Source organism: Amaranthus tricolor, chromosome 11, assembly GCF_026212465.1.
Source record: "Amaranthus tricolor cultivar Red isolate AtriRed21 chromosome 11, ASM2621246v1, whole genome shotgun sequence".
Lineage (NCBI taxonomy): Eukaryota > Viridiplantae > Streptophyta > Magnoliopsida > Caryophyllales > Amaranthaceae > Amaranthus > Amaranthus tricolor.
This window is the reverse complement of record NC_080057.1, coordinates 1412505-1424325: the sequence shown is the minus strand read 5'-3', so window position 1 is coordinate 1424325 and position 11821 is coordinate 1412505. Positions and strand designations below refer to the sequence as shown.

Below are 11821 nucleotides of genomic sequence, written 5' to 3'. Positions count from 1 at the left end.
TACCCTTAAATTTGATAAAATTATTTAGTTATATCCAACTTAAATCCGACAATTTTTGAATGTTATAATATAATTTCAATTTTATATGAGTTATACATCAAATCCATTTGACTTATAGCAAGTCAAATTATCCATTACAATTCTAATAATTCGGTCTAATTTAGTCGTCTTTTATGAACAATTTGAGGTGTTTAAATTTAACCACAATAAACAAAATCGAGCATGACTCGATCCAACCAGAAAAAAAAATAAGCATAAAAATTAAATCAAAATGATAAATTAATTTACATGCACACAAAATTCGAAATCGGCCTAACCAAATATACGCAATAATACTGCTACATTGACTTTTTACGCAATTAAATATGTGATTTTCATCATTTATATATTGTATTATAAATAACTAAAAATTATGAAAACATTAAAAAACAGAGGTATTATAGTTTTCTCATGGAGCAACTGAGCCAGGTTCAAATTTCACCGATCTAAAAAACGAAGGTATTATCATGTACTTTCTTCGTTCAATAGACTATTATATTGACTTTTTACACAATTAAATATGTAATTTAATCATGTATATATCGCATTATAAATAACTAAAAATTACGAAACATTAAAAAACGGAGGTATTATAGTTTTCTCATGGAGCAACAGAGCCGGGGTTCAAATTTCGCCGGTCTAAAAAAAAAGAATGAGGACAATATGGTCATTTGAAGACGCCTTTTAAATTGGCTCCACTTCCGCACGCCTCTTTTCAATTCAAATTTTCAAACACAAAAACCCCAAACCTTACCGTTAGTACCAGATCTTACTCTTCCTTTATCTTCTTCACCATACACTTATCTGCCATTTTCACTTTCTTGAAGCTCAATTTTCGAACCCTAATCCTCCGTTTTTTCTTTTTCAAGGGTTTAACTTTATCATACAAGTTGTGTATATTTGTTTAATATTCTCCGATGTTCAAAACACCGTCATTCTTTTCCGAAACACCGAGTTCGTTGAAAACTCGGACGGTTTACCATGACCCGTCCGAGTCAGTTCGGGCTGGGACTCCAAGTATGGCAAGATCGATTTCGCGAGATAACTTGTTGATGTCGTCTACAGTTAAGAATTTTAATGAACGAGAAGAGTTTCGTGATTCTGCAAACAATAATGCATTAGTTGTTCGAAGCTTTGATTTGTCTGAAGATCCTTCATTTTGGAAGGATCATAATGTTCAGGTTAGCGTTCTTTATGAATATTTTTGGTTTTGGGAATTTTTGTATTTTTAGAAAATTTGAAAGAGTTTGTTTGTTTGATTGATTGATTGATCTAGGGTTCAAAGTTATGAAATACGCTTTCTGTAGATTGCTTAACAAAGGTAGCATGTAAAACAGTGAATTGTTATAGTTATGAAACCGGTGGACGTGTTTTCTAGTTCTTGTTTTATCACTAATAATGTTTAGCTTGGTTGCAATTAGGATTGCGGAATATTTACGTGATTTAGGTTATGTATTTTTTGGTTATTAAAAGATTTGATTCAGATTTGTGTTCTTAACGAATGTTCTAGGGTTTTGGAAATTTCTGCTTTTATTGAAAGTTTGAAAGAGCTCGATTGATTTATTGATCGAGCTAGGGTTTGAGGTTATGAATTGAGATTTTAGTAGCACGTAAAATAGTGAAATGATGTGCTTAAGAAAAACCGGAGGAAGTGTTTTTTTAATAGTTTTTGTTGTATCACTGATCAACTTACGCGTGGTTGCTTTTAGGATTGGTGAACTTTTACATGATTTAGGTTATATAGATTTTGTGGTTATTAAACGATTTGAACATATATTAGGTTGAGATTTTGTAAAATAGAATGGAATTCCTTATTCGAGTTGCAGATTTTGCTAAGGGGTAAGGGTGTAAATCTGTGTATGAGTTATTTACCCTTGAATGGAAATGGACTGGGATTTGGAACCTCAATTTTATTATGTTTGTTTGCAATGTAAACTCTGAAAGATAGATTAAAGGATAGCTGTAAATGCTATGACACTTCAGAAAATTAAATGTTTATTCCCTAGATTAAAGGATACCTCATTGTTAGGTTAAGGCTTCGGCACAGTTATCGTCATTGGAAAATTGTAGAATCATTATATTCCCTAGATCATTTTGGATTTTTTCAACAACTATAAACTTTCTTGTCGGCTTGCTTTCCCATGTTTATACTTTTTGATTGATTTAGTATATTGTCTAGCTCTAACATGGGTATTGGATATAGTGATGTCTATTATCTAGCAATCGATTTTTCTCAAGATCTTTACCCTTTTATTATGGATGTTGCAACTTTGGTGTTCAGGTTATCATCAGACTCCGACCTCTTAATAGTTCTGAATTATCACTACATGGACACAATCGGTGTGTCAGGCAAGAAAGTTCACAGACTATCACATGGACTGGTCACCCTGAATCACGCTTTACGTTTGATGTTGTTGCAGATGAAACTGTCACACAGGTTATGTTTCTATACATACTTTTGCTTATTCGCTTGTTTCATTTTCGTTGATTAAGAATAAAAGATTATTTAAACAGATAAAACATTTTTTATCTGCTAATGTCTATCGGCCTTAGCTGTATGTTACTGATGAAGTTTATTCATGCAATCGAGCAGGAAAAACTTTTTAAAGTGGCTGGAGTACCTATGGTGGAAAACTGTGTTGCAGGGTACAATAGCTGCATGTTTGCTTATGGACAAGTAAGCCTTTATGTTTGATCCCTACTGTTCTTATTTACTTACCAACTATGACTTCTATAATTGTTTAGGTGAAAATAGGATATGAAATTATTCAAGATATTTATCATTTGGGAATTCAAGAATGATGTTACTTAGTAATCACTTCTTTGAAATCAGTAATGTTAACTTGTGATTCCGCATTTTGAGGGATGCAGTTCGTAACTCCTTGACTTTACTTAACTTTTGTCAGACTGGAAGTGGAAAAACACACACAATGTTGGGAGATATTGAAGGTGGGACTCGACGACATAGTGTAAATTGTGGGATGACACCTAGAGTTTTTGAGTACCTTTTTTCCAGGATCCAAAAGGTAATTTCTTTAGAACAGAGGACTGTGTTATTACTTGCCGCCCATTAATTCTGTGGTGAAGTTTATTTTTCCTTAAATATGTATAATAGGATTGCACTTTAGCTCTAATCAAAGTTCTGTACATCTGATTTTTGAGTCGTCAAGGCTGTCTAAATTTTCAACGTAGGCCCAGACGCCTAGTACACATTTGTACATGGCTGCTTCACTCTAAGATTAGAATTATCCCCATGTAGTTACTAAATAAGTGCCTTATACCGCTCAAATCTCATTTATGGTTTCTTTTATTTACTCTTGGTTGTATTTGGTCATGTGTCGACTTATTATGAACATTATTATTGTATCAAGTTTGTTATGATGACAATATTATTGGAATATTACAGGAAAAGGAGGCTCGAAGAGAAGAAAAGCTTCGATTCACTTGTAAATGTTCATTCTTGGAGATCTACAACGAACAGATACTTGATCTTTTGAATCCATCCTCTGTCAACTTACAGGTACAGAGCATGAATGAAATAAAAATATGGTAACTAGTATTGTGGCTGCGAGTTCATAAGTTTAGTTCTTTTGGTAATATTTAATATTTAACTACTAATTAGTTTCTGTATTGGTGATTTTTTAGGAATAGAGGGTTGTGTGTGGAAGACTTATATATCTTTTGTTATTTTCCGTTTCAGATTAGGGAAGACTTGAAGAAAGGTATACATGTGGAAAACATAACAGAGCTAGAGGTTACAAGTGCTCGAGAAGTTATGCAACAACTTCTTCAGGTAATGATTTACCAAACTAAATACTCACTAAACCTTTTTATATCTTGGTTTCTTTATGAGTGTATGGTCAATGTTGAATGGTAGTGATGCCTTTTAGTTTATTTCTACACAAGTTATAACTCATTTATTATGGGGTCAATTAGCTTGTGCAACTTCAAACAGTGGACTTGAGTTCTCTCAGGTTCTCGATTTGTTGGTAGACGCTTCAAGTACTGAATTGTTTCTTATGAATCTTACGCTCATACTAGCGGCTAATGTAGACTTGTTGAATGTTGTCAGGGTGCTGCAAACAGAAAGGTGGCTGCCACCAACATGAATCGTGCTAGTAGTCGTTCCCATAGTGTATTTACCTGTGTTATTGAGAGTACTGTAAGTAAATAGTTTGAGATCTCAAAATACTTTTCTTTTATTGTGTAGCATTTGAAATCTCAATTTAATCTAGTGTCTTTCGGATGAATATTGGTGAAATTTGTAGTGGGAATCACAAGGCGTAACACATCATCGCTTCGCTCGACTTAATCTTGTAGATTTAGCTGGCTCTGAAAGGTGACAACATTAGTTGATGCTCGTACTACATAGTTTTCTAAACTTTTCTTTGAACTTTGTCATGCTATCAATTTTGAGTCTTAGCCACTCTATAAAATGAAAACTGCAGACAAAAAAGTTCTGGTGCAGAAGGTGATCGGCTTAAAGAAGCCACTAACATCAACAAATCGCTCTCTACATTAGGGTCTGTTTTCCTTTCTTTCAATTGAAAGCTTTCTTATAATATATGATCACATTTTAACAACTTAAGTTTCTGATCCAATTTGCATCTTCCATTTATATGCTGCAGACTTGTGATAATGAACCTCGTAAGCATATCAAATGGAAAATCACATCATGTACCATATCGAGATTCGAAATTAACCTTTTTACTTCAGGTTTGTACCAATACAATTCTTTGCTTACTAAGTTTCCAACTTGTTCTATTTGCTAGTATCATTAAGCTATATTATGGAATTTTCTCAGGACTCACTTGGAGGGAATTCAAAAACCATTATAATTGCTAATATTAGTCCGTCTAACTGGTTAGTGAATATTGCATCCATTTCATATTTTATTCGATGTTCTCTTGTAATATTTCATGAATTGGAACTAGGCGTTAGATTTCCAAGTTATCACAAGTCATACTATACACACCAGTGTTGATTTAGTTATCATTCTCGGTGTTCTATGATGAGTTGTTGGTGGAGTGTTTTAGACAACTTATTGCTAAGTTTAGTTGGACTTGCCATAATATAATTTGGGAAACATGAGGTGCACACATCATAACCTGAGAAGATATATACCATCCCAAAACAATATCACAATGGGAAGAAGGGCTCCAAGAACTTATAAAGTGTGCACACCATCCTTAATTCGTCGATGTAGGATAAACAATCTCAACGCCTATGTTTTCCTACCACCACTGTCTACAGCAACTCCCACCTAGGAGGGTAAAGGGTGTTGATCATTAATTTTGTGAGATGTTTATGGTTGATCGTTAATTTAAAATACCATCTGCTACTTCAATTCATTATAATCCAAAAGCAAAGAATGAATCCTTGTCTCCGTCACGATGAGAGAACAGGTGGAGTTTCTGATTAATTCGTAAAAGATGAAAGTAGTTATTACAATACTTTTGACATCATAAAAACGATTTTATATTAGCATCTATTTTCCTTTCAGCAGCTGCTAAGCTAAGTTACAAATTTGAGTCATCTTAGGTAGAGTGGTATAACAGCAATAGCTTTCTGTGCTTTCTGCTCCTTTTGGCTGATACTATTTTTTGGGCTTCTTGCAGCTGCTCGCTGGAGACTCTAAGCACCCTGAAGTTTGCTCAGCGTGCTAAATTTCTAAAGAACAATGTATGTTGTGGAGATAATTGAGTCTTCTTTGCATTTGCCTATGTTGTTTTTTTTTAATTCACCGATTACTTTCCCCAGAAAAATTGCAGTCATATGTTTAGCTTCTGGTTCAGTGATTGAATCCATTTGTTCTATCTTTCAGGCAATTGTAAATGAAGATGCTTCGGGGGATGTCCTTGCCATGAGAATGCAGATTCAGCACCTGAAGGTATTTTATGAGTGTCTTACATCTTCCCATGAGGCGTACCGCAAAAATCTTTTTTAGAAGGAAACTATATATGAAAAAATGTTTCTGAGCAAACTTTCTGCTGAACCAGACTACTCCTGTTTGTGCTACCAAACCCATGCTGTCTCATTCTCGCAAAAGAAAATTTTTTACATGCATGTTGTGTTGTCTGGATTAGTATATACTCCAAGAAATTGAAATGAAATGAAATTTTGCCAAAAAATGAAATGAAAATCAAAATATTTGCCAAGAAAAAGAAAGGAATATAAAAATGTGTAGTGAAAGAATATCATTACAAGTGGAGTGCACTTGTGTTTTTACTTACCCGATTTGGGTTATTGCAGAAAGAAGTGTCCCATTTGCGTTCTTTACTCAATGGAGGAGCTGTATGTACTCCAAGAAATTGAAATGAAATGAAATTTTGCCAAAAAAATGAAATGAAAATCAAAATATTTGCCAAGAAAAAGAAAGGAATATAAAAATGTGTAGTGAAAGAATAGCATTACAAGTGGAGTGCACTTGTGTTTTTACTTACCCGATTTGGGTTATTGCAGAAAGAAGTGTCCCATTTGCGTTCTTTACTCAATGGAGGAGCTGTAAATCAAGACAACGCCATGACTTCAAGTTTGCTAGGATCACCTGGAGCTTTCAATTGGGAAGGGCTCAATGGTACATTTAGTCCCCTGACCTCTAATAAAAGGCTGTCCCAGGTTTGTAGTTTTGTTGCTTGGGCATGTCATGCACAATTTAACTTCAAGTTTCCTTCTCAAGTCCATTTATGTTTTTCAGAAGAAAGAAATTGAGGTTGCTCTTGTTGGAGCATTTAGGAGAGAAAAAGACAAAGACATAGCCTTGCAGGCTCTTACTGCTGAAAGTCAGGCAGCTATGCAGCTGGTATGTTACAAAAGAATCCTATATATTATGCTCTTCACTTTTTATCTATCAGGCAGCTATACGGATGCTCTTCCATGTAGATCCTTCATCTATTAGGAAACTTTAGCTAACTACTTCACAATACTCACTAGCATTTGAAATTAATCCTTTAATCTAAATCGCATATATTCCACCGGAGAATAGTTGCATTTTAATTCTGTGATCCCAGATGGCGCGCTATTCAACTCTTTACGAGGTGCCTGCCGATCAAGTTGTTGGAAATTTTTTCATTTGAGATCACTTTTTCACATTATCAATGATTATACATTCATGAAGAAATCTATATTGTTTGAGAGTGATCAAATGCTTCCTTTAACAATGTCTTTAACATTCTTTCTGTGATGGTGTTACTGATGCTTATTAGGCAAAACAAAGACATGATGAAATACAAGGCCTGAAAATGAGGCTTAGGTTCAGAGAAGCAGGAATAAAGAGGTTAGAAGCTGTTGCTAGTGGAAAGATCTCTGCAGAGGCCCATTTGCTGAAGGATAAAGAGGAGCTTCAAAAAGAAATTGAGGTCTTGCGAGCTCAAGTTGATAGGAATCAGGAGGTGACAAGATTTGCAATGGAAAATTTGCGTTTGAAAGAAGAAATTAGAAGGCATGTTTTTCCTGAAACTAAACATAACATGTCCTTACTTTGTAGACAGCTACAATGACTTTAGGGGAAGCCAAACTTGATGTATGACTTCACAAATCACCGTTATTTAATAAGACTTCCTCTACTCAAGTGTTTCCAAATTTCAAACATTATACAGCATTAAGATTGTTGGAATGTTTTAACTAAATACTCTATATGTTTTAGGTTTACTGTTAATTATGTTTGTTGCAACTTGCTTTGACAGATTGAAATCTTTCTGTGAGGAAGGTGAAAGAGAGAGAATGAATGAACAGATAGTTACATTGCAGAACAAGGTTTTTATTCATCAGCCACTCTAGTTTTTTGTTTTCTGCAACTTGCGAATGACAAGCATGCTTGAATATAATCTCTTAAAACAATGTGCAGTTACTTGATGCACTGGATTGGAAGCTTATGCATGAATCGGAAACAAATGTCCAGGTTTGTAAATAATTTTCATTAATATTTTTACTGCATGATGGTAAATGCTCTTCACTCTTTGACCTAGAAATTGTGGGTACCTATTAACAGAAAGGGAGTCCTGGTTTGCTAACTGACGGTCGTAGTGATATGGACCATCTCAACTTCAACAAGGTAGGATGTTGCACTTGTGTGATTTCTTCCAGCTGTAAACTTATGACTGTTATGATCACATATCAGTCAGTGCCCCATTTATCTGTGTTGCATTTTGGAGTTATATGTATGTATAGATCTTATCAACTTGCCCTAGTAAACTAACTTCTTGAATGTTGAGTATTCCTTGTAAAATTATAATCATAGCTGCTTATGAAATGTATTGAAATCGCTTTTTTGCACTGATTATTCAGCATAAAATGTTTTTCTTTTTTAGCGTTACTATGTTCAGTTTCATCTGCTATTGCACACATTAACTTACATTAGTAGAACTTTTAGTTATCAGCTCAATCAAATGCGAAAGGGATCAACTTGTTCAAGTTTGAAAATCTGAATAATGTTTTCCATAGTTTCAAATCTAATCTCTTTTGTGTGTTTTTCTAAATCAGGAATCTACATCAACTTGGCAATCGTCCATCAACGAGGAGAATGAATTTCTTCGCGTTCAGGTTGTTAAAGTGCCTTTTAGATCAATGTTTGCTATAGTTTTGATATGCAAATTTTTTCTGATTGATGCTAACTCCTTGTACTTCTTTTTGACAATGTGTATTCGCTGTTGTATAGGCCATACAAAACCAGGCAGAAATAGATTCCCTGCGGAAAAAGCTTAACTGTGATGTGGAGGAGAAAGGAAAGATGCAAAGGTAATTTGGCTTACCATAGTTTGTAAATGATTTTATATCTATGATGCCATGTAATCTGGCAATGAAATTCGTATATAAAAACTAGTAGTGTAGTAATACATATTTTATTCGGTCAAAATAATTCATATTTCACATAAAAATAGTGCCTGCACGATGTCCCTAGCTTGTAAATGTACTTCAGAATTCTGATGAATGTGTTAGCAAATTCCAGCTCTCTTCTGTTACCTTGTACCTGGATCAGACAGGCTGATAATAAGTCTCCCTTCTTGCAGGCACATCAAGGATTTAGAAGCACAGTTGGAGCAAGTAAGATCTTCAAAAGACACTGAACAAGAAAACCACAAAGTGCAAGTTGATGCTTTGACTACAAACGACGTCAACAGTGATGACCAGCAGGAGCTCAAAGCTATGGTTGATGTCATTGCAGCAGCAAGTCAAAGAGAAGCTGAAGCACATGAAATGGCAATTACTCTTGCTAAAGAAAATGATGAATTACGAACGAAGATCAAGGTTTTACTTGAGGACAATAGTAAGTTGATAGATCTGTACGAAAGGGCTGCTGCAGAGACCAACAAAGTCAACAATAAAGATCCAGAAGGTGAAGCGAAGTATGAACAAGTTATTGAGTCAGATCCTATTTCTCATAAAGATGCTGACGTGAATAGACTCGAGGATCTAGAGCATCAACTTGCAGAAATGAACGAGGAAAATGAGAAACTGATGAGTTTGTATGAGAAAGCAATGCAGGAGAAAGATGACTTGAAAAGAATGCTTTCCTCTGCGATGAAAAATCATTGTTTGGAGAGAGAAGAAGCTGAGTTCCCTGAAAAGCTTGTTGAGGTTGACGGAGTAGATTGTCCGAAATCTTTTGAAGATTTCCATACTGACATTGATAGAAGCACCAGCATGGAGCTGGACCAGCAATTATTGTCCGATGAAACAGAAGCCTTAGAGGAAGGTGACCTTTCCAAATGGAACATGCAGAATGCATCTGGCCGAATCATTCCCACGTCAGTTACAGCTGAAGTTCACACGAGTTCAGATGAGCTCCTGCAATTTCAAGCATCCAATTCGGCCACAAAGATGGTTGACAACCCTCTTGAGTGCACTACAAGTATGATGGTTGAGGAAAAACATGAGTTCAGTAATAATGATGCTTCCGGACATTTATTTGGTGATTTTCAGGATTCTGGAACAATGACTGAGGAGGATCTTGTTCTTATCAGGAAGGAACTTGAATTGGCCCAAGAACGGCTGTCAAGTTCTTCAAATACTGTTGATGAAATTGGAAATGTTGAGTTAGCAGTCCTTAAGGTAGATGCACTGTCAAGAGAAATTGATGCAGCTAAGGGTCTTGTGCAGTTCAAGCAACAAGAGATTGAATTTCTTAATCCTCTTCTGTCACAAGCGCAGGCTGCAAGTGTACTTGTTAATAAAAAGCTTGCAGCACTTAAAATATCTCTGTCAAGCATTTCTTCATCTATTGCTTACTTTGAAAAACGAGAAGATCGGGCAAGGGCAAGGGTGGATGCTGCAAAGTCATCCTTGGAACAACAGAAGGAAAATGTAGCCATTCTTCAGGGACAGAGTGATGAAATTAACACGAAAAGAAGAGAGATCCAAGAGACGGAAGTGGAGATGAGGAACAATCTGTGGCGCTTCAAAGCAAAACTTGAGGAGGAAAATCAAAGACAAGAAAATCAAAGGGTTCTTTTTGCCATAGATAACATCGAGAAGAGTGAAGCTCCTGCACTGATATGCAGCAAGGCTACTGATTTGCTCAAGTCCGAGGAAGAAAAAACCAAACTTCAGAACGAGATCAAGCAATCCCAAGAAAAGCTGAGTGTCATAAAGAAGCAGGTTATGGATTTGAACAAGAAGGGTCAAAAGCTAGATAGTGAAATCCATGTAAGAAGTTCAGAGATGCAAAAGGCTCTACAATTGGTGGGGGAATTGGAGCTTGCCCTTGGAAATGTCTCTAATGAAAAGGAGGTTCTCAATGAGATGAAACAGAATGGAAAGAGACGGATCGATGATTTGATAGTTGAATACCAGCAGTGTATCTTCCAAGAGTATTTAAGAGAAGACGAGCTCAATACACTCGAAGAAGATATGCACATGTTGTCCATAAAATTGGATATATTAGAAAGCGAAAGAGAAGCTGCAGTAAAGAGGGCAATCCAACTCTTACTCGGAGAGAAATGCCAAACAGTTCTTCCATCAGAAAAACTGCGAGAAGAGCTTGAGAATGTTCGGAAATCAATTGTGGAAGCCAATTCATTACTCGTAGCAGAAAATTCGACTGATTGTCAAGTTGTTTTGTCTTTCAGTCCTGACAGAATTCTAACTCATCAGAAAACTGAATTCTAGAATGCTTGATTTATATGCACTATTAATAATCTCAGAGTAATGTTGTACTGTTTTGTCATTCAGAAAGTAAATGGCATATTAAGGTAATTTGTTTTTAGATTTACTCATTAAAAGCATGTATAAAGTAGTAATGTTTTGGGTTCCGACTGAAAAATGTTGGGTCGAGTTTTGTGTTTACAAGGTTGTTGAATCGTGCAAAGCCAAATAAATAACTATGGTCTTTCATATGATAATCTCAAAAATATTCAAATCTAAAAACCTACATTTATTCTATGTTGTAACATTATTCCTCTCTTTTCCAAGACATGTTATATTGTTATTCATCTATAGAGTTATAAGAAAACAATAGAAAGTTCCCACATCAGTTTGAGTAATTTCAACTCTATCATGTAAAATAACAATTTTAAGAAAAAAATTTAGAAGTGGCATAAAATTTAAAAGCATAATTATATATCACTAGTCACATAATTCCCAAAATAATAATTTTAATATAAAAGGGAATTGTAATGAAGGTTATATACTTATATTTTATTCAAGAATAAAGAGCTATATAGAGAGCTATATAAATAGCTATATAAATAGCATAGATGGCGATGAAGGGACTGCATGTGAGCCTCAGTGGGACGTTGCATATATTATGCTAGCTTGTTAACACTATAGCCATTGGTGATTAGAG

General features: G+C 35.1%; 1 protein-coding gene across 1 annotated transcript; it reads left to right on the top strand.

The window, feature by feature from the left end:
• The first annotated feature begins 256 nt into the window (after positions 1 to 256).
• Positions 257 to 11362, top strand: LOC130827290 (kinesin-like protein KIN-12E). The gene is made up of 22 exons (XM_057692958.1): positions 257 to 1220; positions 2321 to 2476; positions 2633 to 2716; positions 2946 to 3065; positions 3446 to 3559; positions 3740 to 3832; positions 4112 to 4201; positions 4308 to 4378; positions 4488 to 4562; positions 4668 to 4755; positions 4844 to 4902; positions 5658 to 5721; positions 5864 to 5929; positions 6502 to 6657; positions 6737 to 6841; positions 7245 to 7480; positions 7725 to 7794; positions 7886 to 7939; positions 8030 to 8092; positions 8521 to 8580; positions 8696 to 8775; positions 9048 to 11362. Exons 1-22 carry the CDS (start codon positions 957 to 959, stop codon positions 11143 to 11145), a joined length of 4266 nt encoding a protein of 1421 aa, XP_057548941.1. The 5' UTR covers positions 257 to 956; the 3' UTR covers positions 11146 to 11362.
• The last annotated feature ends 459 nt before the right edge of the window (positions 11363 to 11821 follow it).

Coding starts and splice junctions, on each gene's coding strand:
- LOC130827290 (XM_057692958.1), top strand. CDS start 957: ATGTTCAAAACACCGTCATTCTTTTCCGAAACACCGAGTTCGTTGAAA. Junction 4,756..4,843: donor AATTAACCTTTTTACTTCAG/GTTTGTACCAAT, acceptor GAATTTTCTCAG/GACTCACTTGGAGGGAATTC. Junction 8,093..8,520: donor ACCATCTCAACTTCAACAAG/GTAGGATGTTGC, acceptor TTTCTAAATCAG/GAATCTACATCAACTTGGCA.